Consider the following 12,961-nt stretch of genomic DNA (forward strand, 5'->3'; position numbering starts at 1 on the left):
TGCATTTATAATTATAACTGTGTATGCAGTGTCTTGTCATTATCGCCTGGGGGTGTTTACATTGTCTGCTCACCTTCTGCACTTTTGTTCTTTTGACTGTGTGGATTTATGACTGTTACAGTTTGAACGGTTTGGTGTGCGTGGGATATGTCTCGGCTGTTTTGTGTCACAGAGGTGCTCCCTTCACTTTGTGTTCTGGTTTGTTTCTAATATCTGTTGTGCAATTGTTGCCAATAAAGTCACAGTTATGCAAATGTATCTAAGCTAAATCCAAGGAGGATAGGTTGGGTCTGAACTCCTTCAAACTGCCACATCATTATTTTTGAAGCCCTAGAGAGGGTTTAATAAGAAAAGATAAGACAAGCAATCAAGCTAGCCACTCTGTAGCGTATACCAACCAATGAATACAATTTCTCACACAACATTTGCAGCTCATTTGGTCAGTAGATCAAAGACATTTTTGAAGCAGATTAAAATCACAGCACTTAGGGAAAACCCGTCCTGCATTCATAGTTATAAACAGTATGAAAAGTTACCCTTCATCGTTAATTGTTCATGTTATGGTGTAACTTTCATTTGAGAAGGTTTTTGAAAAGTAGTTTCAAGATCAAAGTCTGCATGCATCTGAAATAAAATCAAAAAAGTTGTTTGATTTACACTTAAATAATACGTTTTAAAGCTTGTTTGTGTAGAAAAGTTATATATTCACAATGATTGCATTACATTTCACCAGAAACTCTTAAAAACGTAATACAACATGATTATGCATCTGGACATACAACTGGATTATTGTGTCTTGGATACGATATTCTTTTTTTTATCATTTTGTTTCAACAAACACAAGAAACAGATTCATGACTGTGTGTGTTTTATCTGTGGTCACTACAGTATAACAACTATTACAGCTTGTAAAACTGATTTAAATATCCACCTCTCACCGCCACATAAAGGACCTTGACCGTAGCATTAGCCTACATTGGAAACCCGTTATTATACACAGTGATTTAATGGCACCTTACCAACGTTTTACAACTTTTTTTCTCCGGCCTCTTCATTCGTTTTGTAGACAGATCTCTCTCTAAGAGTGAGTGTGTGTGGGAGAGAGAGAGAGTGGTGCTCGGCGGGTTTTCCGCCAGCAGGGTTTGGTTGATTCTCTATTGATTTGTTGGAGGGGCAGAGGCAGAGGAGGAGGAGGAGGAGGAGGAGGAGGAGGAGAAAGTGAAAGGGGAGGAGTGGAGGAGAAACCCCGGCCTGGTGAGGAAGAGTGATGTGATTTTGCGTGTTTGGGACGAGAGGAGAGCACAGAGTGATCTCAATCCTGGCGAAAGTCCGACCGTGAAGGGAGCGCACTTAAATCACGTGGGTGTGTTGGGTTAGTGCCGGACAAAACGTAAAACTATCGTCGGAGTGACTTCTCTTGCACTTTGATTTCTTCCTGCCTTTCGACCCCCTCCGCCCTGCATTCCGCGGAGCAGCTGTGTTTTCATGCGCACCCGAGGAGGAGAGGAAGGAGAGCAAAGTGAGGCAGAAGAGGCAGAAGAAGAAGTAGAAGTGAGAAGGCCTGGACACCACCCCTCCTCGCCTTTCGGAAGACTGTCCACTCTCCCCTCCTGGCCCTGCATGGACGGGGATGGGGAGAGCCGGATGCTGTTGCCGCGGGGCTGAGCGCCTCGTCTCCGCGTCTCTGGTGCGCCGCTTCCGGCCACTGCTGCTGCTGATCATCGCTGTCTGCTGCGGTGCTCAACTAGGTAACTAATTGCACTCTATCACTGCAACAAATAGTGTGTCTCTCGCTCGTGGTCGCAACTAATCTGTCATTTCCTGCACTTTGTTCTCCAGTTTCACACTATAACCACAGTAACATCATGTTTTTTTCTCTGTCTGTTGCATTAAGTCTTGATTAGAGATACTTTATTAGTTATTATGCGTGTGTATTCCATGCGGAGCTGATATTTGTGCTGGGCCCAGGGCTGCCTGACAATGGCTCTATCTCCAGCGGCAGTGCAGCAGTCTGAGCACGGATCGAGTTTCCCCTTCTCTCTCCTGGGCCGTCATTCTCCTGTCTGCCCCTTAATGACTCATGGAGGAGGGGAAGAGAAGGGAAGATAGGGTGACTATCTCTCCTCATGTCCATATAGCAGATCACAGCTTATACTCAGAGCAATATCAAACAAACCAGGATCCATTAAAGTGTACATCTGATCATACAAAGTTAGGATTAGGGCTGAACTGTTGTAAATAAGACTTAATATATTGGGAAATACAGTTAATGTTCAGTTGCATGGTGCACATTAATATAATGCGTCATATGATAGTATTGAAGTGAACGGCACTGCGTTTGAATCTGTGGTTGTTTGTTTTCTAATAATCACCAAAAGCAGAAAATCACAACTCACAATCTTATCCACATGCTGGACAGGAGAAAGAAAAAAACAGAAGAATTTCACAAAAGAAGAGTGTGTTCCCTGAAAGTTTACAAGGTGTTTGTTAGGGCTACTGATACTTAAACATAAGTATGACTCATTCTTTGTGGCAACAGACTCCATGATTTACTAACCAACTATTTACCACATTGTCTTTTGGTTTCAAATTCATCATCGCAGAGGCATGTTTAATATATAAATCAGTATAATGTCATCTATAAAAAAAACACAGCTCTTTTTGGGTGTGTGTGTTGCTGTGTGTGCAGGGGGTCGGCTGATGTGGCGGCTGTCTGTTGAGCAGTCACACCTCCAGTAATTAGTTTAACACGGCTCAACCAGCGGGACAAAACCGCCTCTGCACGAAGCCTGGTGGGAACACAGAGACCCACTTCGCATTAAAGACCCTGGCACCTTCTGCTACACATCCGTCACCGGGAAAGAATGTGTATTATTGAGTCTGTTGTTTTATTTGTTATAACTTGTGTACATATCAAGATATTTTGACATATTTTACTCCAGCCGTCGGTCCATGTGTCTCTTAGACGAAGAGGCAGGGATTTATTGTTTGCCTCATGCTTGTCAGGTCGAGAAAGAGAAAGAGAGCATGCTGTAGTGAGCTCCTGTAAAGCTTTGTATATTTTAGCTTTGAGGGATGTTTGTGTGATTTGTGTGATGTGTGTGTGTGAGAGACAGAGTGCACACAACAAGGTGATCAATAAGCACTTCACAAGCCATTCCCTCATTTGAGAGATGATCCCAGCAGATCCTTCTCTGATTTACGGAGATCAGAGAATTTTGAGAACATCAAACAGGGAGAGAGAATCGCTAAACTGAGCCGGAGAGATTCGGCTGCTGGATCTTTTGACCTCTGTCTGATGGTAGAGAGGCGGCCTCAGGATGTGTGGGAGAGAGAGAGAGAGAGAGAGAGAGAGAGAGAGAGAGAGAGAGAGAGAGAGAGAGCAGGGAATCAGACAGAGAGGGCTGAGGGCGAGAGAAGCAGAGGGCTGTATCATAACAGTACCGATGGAAGGGAAGGATTTAAGAAACAAATCTGACAACAAATGAGGCTTGAGAGAAAAGAGGAGACCTGGGAGAGGGGGAAGGAGTGAAAAAGACAGGTTCATATTGTGGTGGGAGAGGTGTGGGCACTGCTGGCTGTTTTATTGTGTCTATATTAGATACTCACCCCAGGGGATGAAATAAACCACGCCGGCATGTGTTGAACGACTCTCCTGCATCAGCTCCTCACAGGAGGAGATCTTTACACTCTTCTTTACAATATCTTCAAATCACTTCTGTATTCATCTCTTCTTTCCACAAATTGCACATTTATATGCATAGATTGGATTTTCTTTTGAAATTACTGCTATGCAGGCTTAGAAAGGACGCTTAAGAGGACGGCTTCACAGGAGAGAGATTAATGGAAAAAATGGTGCTTCATATTAATAATCAGCATGTGGAAATCATCTCTTCTTGCTTGATGTATACCCAGGCAGGCAAAAGTGCAGGGTCAGCTGCTGTGAAACTCCAGTAGATGCTTGTCATCAGAGAGGTTTCAACCTTTATATAAGTCAGCGGTTTGAACCCGAGTCCTTCAGTTACAGTGTTGAGTGTCTGCTACGTCACCCTGCTGGGAAAACATCAGTGAATGAGTGCTTCTGTGTGTTTTTAGAGCAGCTCATGATTCTGATACCCCTTCGAAAGAGAATAAACCCACTCTGATTAGATTGGGAGCGGTATTTAGGTACTGCTAGGCAGATAGGAAGGAAAAAAGGAGGCTGTTGGTGCGCCAGTCAAAGACACAATGTGTCCTCAGTACTCAGACCGTCTGTACAGTGGTGGTCGGCATGGACGGCAGGCTGTATGTGTGTGTGTGTGTGTGTGTGTGTGTGTGTGTGTGTGTGTTTCTGTGGGTTGCTGTCAGTATTTAACATGCAGGAGAGAGATTCTGAAGCGTGGTGCGAGTGTGGGTCCTACCTCTACCTTCATTTCTAAAACTCAGAGCACTGCTGCCCCCAAATGGTGGCGCCCAACTCCGCCATGCCCTGAAATCAAATAAATGTACAAAGAAAAGCTGGAATGTGCTGTTTGCTTGTGAGTTGATGTGTTACTGGTTGTGAGGTGCTGGAGTCACAAAGAACATTGTTGATATCAGTAAACACCATGCACTTTCTGTTTCTTTTTTTATTTGGTCGGCCATTAGGAGATCATACCACCATCTGAAGATCACAGACTGTGTACGTTTAACGGAAGCATAAGCAGCATTCTTTCTAAGAAAGCTATTTGTGTGTGTGTATGTGAGTGTGTGTGTGTGTGTGTGTACAGCTGCCCATACACTGCAGAACCTCTCTCTGGCCTAATCTAATAGTAGCACGCTGTGACTGATGCATTAGGTCTGGTCTCTAATCTCTCCCTCGCTCCTACTCCCTCTCTCTCTGATGATCTATGATATAAAAGGAAAGTTTGACCCCTGTTGCATTTGAAAATATAGCAACCGATAAAACATCAGGAACAATTTCAGACCATGACATTTGTTTCTAATGTGTATACATGGGCAGAATAAAGTCATTAGGATACATTTACTATTTTCAGCCTACTATGGTGTTCAAAACACTAAAGTAAAAGCTTTATCTTATGAAGGTACATTTCTGGCTTTGTATTTTATTTGGAAAAGCAGGATCATAAATACAATACCCTCTACAAATTACCAATCAAAACCTTTCCCACAGCCTTGACATTATAATTATGAGCGTCTCAAACTAATGGTAGCAGGTTTGTGTACATAGCACACCTTGACGTGTCTTGCTCGCTCCTTTACTGTATGTGTTATGTGCTCCTTGTCTTTATGAGCAGTATTATCTCACTCCTTGTGGGAAAATGTTCTTTATCTTTTCTCTCCGGCTGCTCTTTGGTTTATTACACTTCAGATTTATTACACTCCAGAGCGGCACTACTGATTCATCAAGAGTTTTTACTGGCACAGGGTTCTTTTTTTCAATTTTATTAGGTTGCATTGTTACCGACCGGTAGCATTGTGTGTTTTTAAGTTCAAAGTAACCTTAGTTTCCTTCTATGTGCACATGAGCTCTCCATTTCTAGTTAAATCCACCTCTGAGTTTAGTACATACCCACATTATCAGACTTGTGGTTGTTGTAGAGAGGGCTGGGTGATATGGTGAAAATATAAAATCACAATATTTTAAACCAACTACCATAATATCATTATTGCAATGATATTATAGGGTTGACTATATTGCTTTCAAAATCTTATTTGATAAGATTTTTTTTAACAATTATCAGTAATTTATTTAATGACTTAATTAGTGAATGGACATTATAGAACAGTTGGAACAGTCCTGTTAGTTCAGAGAATTGTATAACTTTCTGTAAATCAGCGTATAACACCAGAATAAAACATTTATTACGATATTAAAACATCTAGTGTTATATCACCATATTGATCAATATATTGCCCACCCTAGTTGTAGCTGCTCCTCTGGTTATATTACTGTTATCTGTACTATCTATCACTTTGATAACAATCTCTCCGCTCTTTGTCCTCTCCAGGTGAGTGCCAGGTGGCCACCCCTCATTGCCATATCCAGAAGTGCAACACCGACTTTGTGTCTCTGACCTATCACCTGTCTCCGGCAGTGGATGGCATTCACACTGAGTTCTGCAAGGCTTTACGTTCATACTCGGCCTGCACCCAGAAGACAGCCAAGTCCTGCCGGGGGGACCTGATCTTCCACGCGGCCATGCTGGGCATCTCCGACCTCATGAGCCAGAGGAACTGCTCCAGAGACGGGCCCACGTCCTCCACGCTCCCTGAGGTCCAACACGAGCCCTGCAACTACCACAGTCGCACCCAGCACGCACACACACACTCCCACACACACGCCCACGGCCATGTCCACACTCGGCCTGTCTACCTGTTCTGCGGGCTGTTCGGGGACCCACACCTGAGGACGTTTAAGGACAGCTTCCAGACATGCAAGGTGCAGGGGGCGTGGCCTCTAATCGATAACGACTATCTGTCAGTACAGGTCACTAATGTCCCCGTGGTACCTGGCTCCAGCGCCACAGCAACCAATAAGGTGAGAAGATATATTTTAATAGGGGAATCAAAGCGAAACAGGCTTTTGGGGTCTAATTTGTTTGTATTAAGACTGAAAGAGTATATTAACTAAGAGCAGCTGGTGTAATGGAGGTAATTGTGTCGGTAAGAGGGACACATTTTTTCAATAATGACCTTTTAAGTTGCTTTTCCTCTGCGTTAGAGTAAGAAATCGTATCAATGTGAGGCTGGAAAATACACTTGCTCTCCCTGCTCTACTTTTCTCTCTCTTTCTGTCTCAATGTCTCTCGCTTCCTTAGACTCAAGAGGTGTGAGGCCAACAGCCCGATCTTGTGACTATCTCTTGTGACTGAGGCAGTGTTGGAAACTTAGTTAACTTGGTTTATGGCTGCATATAGCCTGACCTCTAATAACATGGAATGAGATGTGTGAAAGGACCCACTGTTTACCCATGTGTGTGTTTTCAAGTATTTGTGTGTGTGTCTCATAAGTGCCACTCCTTGCACTCAGCTTAAAGCACTATGCGTGTTAAGAGTCCTTATCCCTTTATGACAAAAAGACACTCACAAACACACACACAGCTAAATGGATGGCGAGCCACACAAGGTGATCTTTGTGGTGTTAAAGAAGCTATGTTGATATTTCCCCGATGATCTACCCTCTCTAGCTTAGTCGATAGCTTTAATTATTAAAACACATACACACCCATGCATACACTTAGTCATGCACACATTGACATAAAAAAAAACACACACACACACATTAAGCAAATAGTAGGGTTGCTACACTGTAGAACTGAAGGTTTGACCTTGTGTCAGAGGTGGGGCAAGTTATTAGTCACAATTATTAGGGACACACACCCTCTCTCTCTCACACACACACACACACACACACACACACACACACACACACACACACACACACACACACACACACACACACACACACACACACACACACACACACACACACACACACACACTCACACACATTAACAGCCCTCCAGGCCTAATGGCCTGCCAGGCCTCATTCCTCACGGCTGTCATGTGAACAAAGCCGCCATTCACCGGAACTATGATGCTAGTGCTAACCGTAATGCTCACACCACACCCTGTACCCACCACTGGCTCTACTTACCACTGAGCCGTGTGTGTGTGTGTGTGTGTGTGTGTGTGTGTGTGTGTGTGTGTGTGTGTGTGTGCGTGTGTGTCAGCATGTTTGCATAGCTGTGTCAAATTACAACTTGTTAAAAAGTAATTTAGTAATTTATCAAATGTAGGGTGATGAGAGTCAATAACCTGTGTAATGGGTGAATGTTAATATTTGTGTGCGTGTGATTGTGTGCGGGTATGAGACAGACAGAGAGAGAAGTACCTTTTACCTTATCTCTAGTAATCTTTTCCAATTATTCTGGTACTTTTTCTTGATTAATTGATTAATGGTTCAAATGCGTGAATGAAAGACATTAATTTAGATGATAAATCAGTTATAAAAGTAGTTGGTGATTAGTTTCTGTCGATTAACTAAGCAATTAATTAGGGCTGCAACTGCTGATTGCGAATGTCAAACAAAGATATGTTATACAAGTAAAAGTAGTAAATCCCCAGGGTTAATAGTTGCCAATTAATTTATTTTCAATTATATAATCAAATAATTGACTGATCTTTGCAGCTCGACATTTCATCTTCATATTGTTTCCTACCTATGCTCCATATATCTGGAACAAAGTACTAGAATACTGCAGGTCTGCTGAAACTCTTACTTCTTTCAAATTCAGACTGAAGACTTTTATTTTGCCGCAACCTTGTAATAAATCAAATAACTATTCATATCTGCACAACAACTTTTATTCTTGTTATTAATACCTATCTTACTCTATTGTAGCTTTTTATTCTCCTTGCTTTTAAATGACTGTTTTGAAATGTATTTATACACCATACCTTAATGCTTTTAATGTTTTTTTTTCTGTAAAGCACTTTGAATTGCCTCTTGTTGAGATGTGCTATATGAGCAAACTTGAATTGCCTTGCCTATTGTCTCATCTCCTTACTGTAGTTGTGTTTGTCCTAAATGAATTGACTTGTGAACTCTATATCATTCATTGAACCAACTTGAAACTAAAATATCTCTGACTGACCTGATGCTCCTCTCTCTGTCTCTATAGATCACCATCATCTTCAAGCCCTATGAGGGGTGCACAGACCAGAGGGTCTACCAGGCCGTCACAGACAACCTCCCGGCTGCATTTGATGATGGTACGGTGAGCAGCGGAGAGCCCATCCACATGTCTGTCGGTACAAAAGGTGCCACTGGGAAGGTGCGGGCGCTGTGGATCTCTGAGCGCAGCCCGGGGAACCATGTGGAGCTGCACGCCGGCTACATCGGTGTGACTGTGATCGTGCGCCAGCTGGGCCGCTACCTCACCATGGCAGTGCGGATCCCGGAGGAGCTGGCTCAGGCCTATGACTCCACCCAGGACCTGCAGCTCTGCCTGAACGGCTGCCCCGGGGGAGAGCGCATCGACAAGGCGGGGCACCTCCCCCTGCCCCTCTCCCCTCCGCCGCTCGGCCTGCAGCTACGCCGACCCAGCTACTCCTCACAGACACAAGCATCCCCCTACGGTGCCGCGCAGGTTTTTAGTGTGGAGGGGGCCAAGCAACGCTGCAGGGAGCAGCTAGAGGTGCAGGACATTTACTTCCACTCCTGTGTGTTTGATCTCCTCACCACCGGGGATGCTAACTTCACAGTGGCGGCGTACAGTGCCCAGAAGGACATGGAGAGTCTCCACCCTCACCAGGATAAATGGAGGATCTACCCCCGCGGCTCGGCCCACTCCACCTTACACTCTGATTCTCAACATATCAAACAACTGGCTGTGCTCTTGCTGTGTTTCCTGAGTGTGGCGATGTGAGAGCAAAGCAGGAAGTTTGTTTATGTGTGTGCACTAGAGAGAGTTTGGGAAGTTTTTAGCTAAGGCACTGATACTGAGCACTGACGCCTCTCTCATGTAAAGAGGAAACAGCTGGACGGTTACTGGGAACTCGAGTTTTTGGCCAAAAAATACTGGCAACACTAACTTGACATACCTGGCAGAGTCAGCCTACTGGGTAGTAACTCAAGAGTTGTGATGATGGCTTTCACAATCTGTCTTTATCTTTGGATAAGACGCCTGACAATGACACAAACATGTGTGGGTGAATAGAGTGTGTGGATATACACTCCAAACTGTAAATAGCTTGTCTTCAGTGCACAGTGTAATGGCGTAGAGTTGTTTTTGTGTCATTTGTTGTGATTATTCTTTGATACCTCAGACAGAGGATGTTTGTTTTAAACAGAAGCACTTTATTTCGTTTTATTCCTATAAATCCACATCAGTGTTTTTCCTCTCTCTCTCTCTCTTGCTATCCTCCACCAATCCTCAATGGCTCAAGTTTTGGAGACCATCTGTAATATACATTTTGATCATTTCAAAGTACGTCTTTTAAATTCAAGGAGCTGCCATTTTATTGATATCCATAATTCTTCCAGTAGCTGATTTGACTCAGCATCTCATTTTAATGCGAGTCGGTCAATGTGAGTTGTTCTCTTTTGAATGTATTATGAATATTGTCACAGCAAATGCCATCAGTACAATTCTGTTGCCGTTTGAATTTGTTGTTTTTCCTCAATCCTGATTTCAAATATCTGGAGTGAAAGTGTGTGTGAGAGTGGCTGTGTTGTTTTTTACCAGTTGGTGACATGCTTGGATGTGCTTGTTTTATTCCCACCATTTTGACTAAAGGCTGTGACAGTACGGGCTCATGTATGTTGCTCTTCGTATCTTTGTTGTGTTAATTTGAGCCAAAGACAGATATTGTATGTTTATGTACAAAGGAGATCATAGCTCACCACCAAACCAGCACCGTTATCTTTGTCACACTCTTTTTTAAAGTTGCTACTGTAGATTGTTTTTGATGAGCTGATCCTTCCTGGGATAAGTGTAAGATACTGGAGTGTAGAAAAAACACTGCAAACCACACTCACTGCTGAGACATGTGCTTCAGCAGTGTGTTGTGGGAAATGTATGCCATTTCAAACCTGATAGAAATGATGGCAATAATCAGCTTAATCTCAGTTCTTGGCAATGTAATCTCTTACATCGCGTGTGAGTGTCAGTTTGGTGAAGAGCGACTGGTCAGTGTTGAAATACTTAACTTATTTATGAACGTAGTGTCCTGTAGAGGAAGTTAAGCTCCATATTCTTGCTGTTGGATAATAATTTAAAAAAAATGTCAGATGTGATTGTACTGCCACTTAGTGGTGCTCTGTTGCTATGTCAGTGTGTTACTTAAGGCGCTCAAAAAACAAAAACAGAAAAAAAACATGGAGAAAAAAACTGTGTGCAAGTGTTTTATTTCAAAAACAATAAAGTCAAAATGGTTCAAGTTTACTTCCTGTTTATTAATGTCACAATTGACCAGAACATAAAAAAACAAAACAAGATGCTCATTTTTTTGTTCATTTGGAAACTTCCAAAAACCTTGAGCTAAGTTTCCCCTACATTTTACATAGTATTTTAAGCATTCAAGGAATTCAGGAATAAAGATCAGTGAGAACACAAAAAGATCTTCTTACAAACATAAACACACACACACACACACACACACACACACACACACACACACACACACACACACACACACACACACACACACACACACACACACACACACACACACACACACACACACACACACACACACACACACACACACACACACACACAACAGCATGTGCATTAACCCATCTGTCTGAGGTTAGGCTTTGATCAGATACCAAGATCAGCCTCACAAACAAGATCTGTGCTCAACTGCCACAGTTTGCAACACCTGCGATGTCAATGAGAAAAAGCGCCACAAAAGATTAGTAGAATTTGAGACCTGCTACTCCTGTGATCCTGACGTTGGAGGATTTCCCATTTAATCCAAGAGGTTCCCATCCAAAACTCAGTGTAAACCAAAAGTGGGCTATTCTCAACTTCTTCCAATGCAGAAATCCTTACTTTGCCGACTTCAGTCAAGAAATACTTCCCTTTCTGGGTTAGGTTTCTTTTCAAGGTCACTTGATTTTAACGAAGCTCTCCATTTCAATCATCTGAAAGGTTAAATACATTGAACAGTTACATACAATGTTAGTTAAAACACATTACACACAATAGGACCACACTATGAATGTGAGTGGAAACCTCTCACCACTTAATAACAGCATAAATGGTCATCAAAGTGTTGAAGACGATGATCTTCATGAGAATCAGCCTCAGAGCCAAGACTACCACTGTATTAGTCCACAGACCAACATCTGTAGAAAAAAACCACACACCAACATAACAAACAACATCTGTATGACCCAGAAGGTTTCTTTTTTTAAATAGTGGCAAACCTTTACCTTCTGTTTCTTCACGTTCATAACAGGTGTTGTTTTTGTGATCTAAAATTATAAAAAAGAATTACCTTTGTAAATCAAAAAGTAGCTTTTATTTGTGAGTAGAAATTACACACACCGATGTGTAGTCCTACCTGATGAGTGGTGTCTCCTGGGGACTTTTGGGTGACGTCTGTGACTCGCAGAGCAGCTGTACGATGGCCAGTCACCGGTCGCCACAGTGATGATTGCCACAGCGCTGTTTCCACGATGCTTCCTGTTAACAGCCATGCTGTATGGGGAGCTGGATACCTGGCCTTCTGATGGTGACCTCCAGCTGACCTCTAGGTGCCCTCTCCTGAAGTCGCTCACCATACAGACCAGCAGGGTCCAGCCCAACCTCTCCCCTGACAGGTGGACCGGAGGGGCCAGAGATGCCAGCACATCACACTTTACTCCTCCTTGAAGATGACATACATGAAGAGGATATTAGAATGAAAAAAAAAGATCTTGGTTGGTGACTATCCGACTGAAGGTGATGCCTTGGTTCAAACACAACCAGGCAATGATGTAGAAAAAGTGTATAAAGTAATTGTAGATATGCTGCAATTTGTTTAAACAAACAACAAACAACTTTGCTGTTTTCTTATGGGAACAGAATTTCAAACATGGACATCAATATAACATCACACAACACATCTTACATATTAAAGTATATTTAAATCCTCCATGCATTTATCATTTTTGCCATAAAAGACTCGCTAGTTATTTTTGTGCTGAAATCTTAAAAACCTCCAAAAAACGTTGTGATTTTATGTAGTAACTCTAGCAGAAGGTACCCTAATACAAAAAAAACAAGAATATTGTCAAAAGCTCTTTGTTGCACATTTGTAATTTTTGCTTTATAAATAATATTGACTCTTTATTTTAATTTACTCTTTCTGAAACAGCCATTAATTAAGTTCAAACACTGCAGTTTTCTTTAAATGTACAAAAAGACGAAAGTAAAACTAACTCAGAGAAGTTGATATTTTGGATATTTCTGATTTTCACTAAATAC

General features: G+C 42.4%; 1 protein-coding gene across 1 annotated transcript; it reads left to right on the forward strand.

Moving 5' to 3' along the window:
* The first annotated feature begins 1,236 nt into the window (after nt 1–1,236).
* On the forward strand, nt 1,237–10,930 carry rgmb (repulsive guidance molecule BMP co-receptor b). Its single transcript, XM_034217203.1, has 3 exons — nt 1,237–1,748; nt 5,991–6,520; nt 8,666–10,930. Exons 1-3 carry the CDS (start codon nt 1,631–1,633, stop codon nt 9,410–9,412), a joined length of 1,395 nt encoding a protein of 464 aa, XP_034073094.1. The 5' UTR covers nt 1,237–1,630; the 3' UTR covers nt 9,413–10,930.
* The last annotated feature ends 2,031 nt before the right edge of the window (nt 10,931–12,961 follow it).

Source organism: Gymnodraco acuticeps, unplaced genomic scaffold (assembly GCF_902827175.1).
Source record: "Gymnodraco acuticeps unplaced genomic scaffold, fGymAcu1.1, whole genome shotgun sequence".
NCBI lineage: Eukaryota > Metazoa > Chordata > Actinopteri > Perciformes > Bathydraconidae > Gymnodraco > Gymnodraco acuticeps.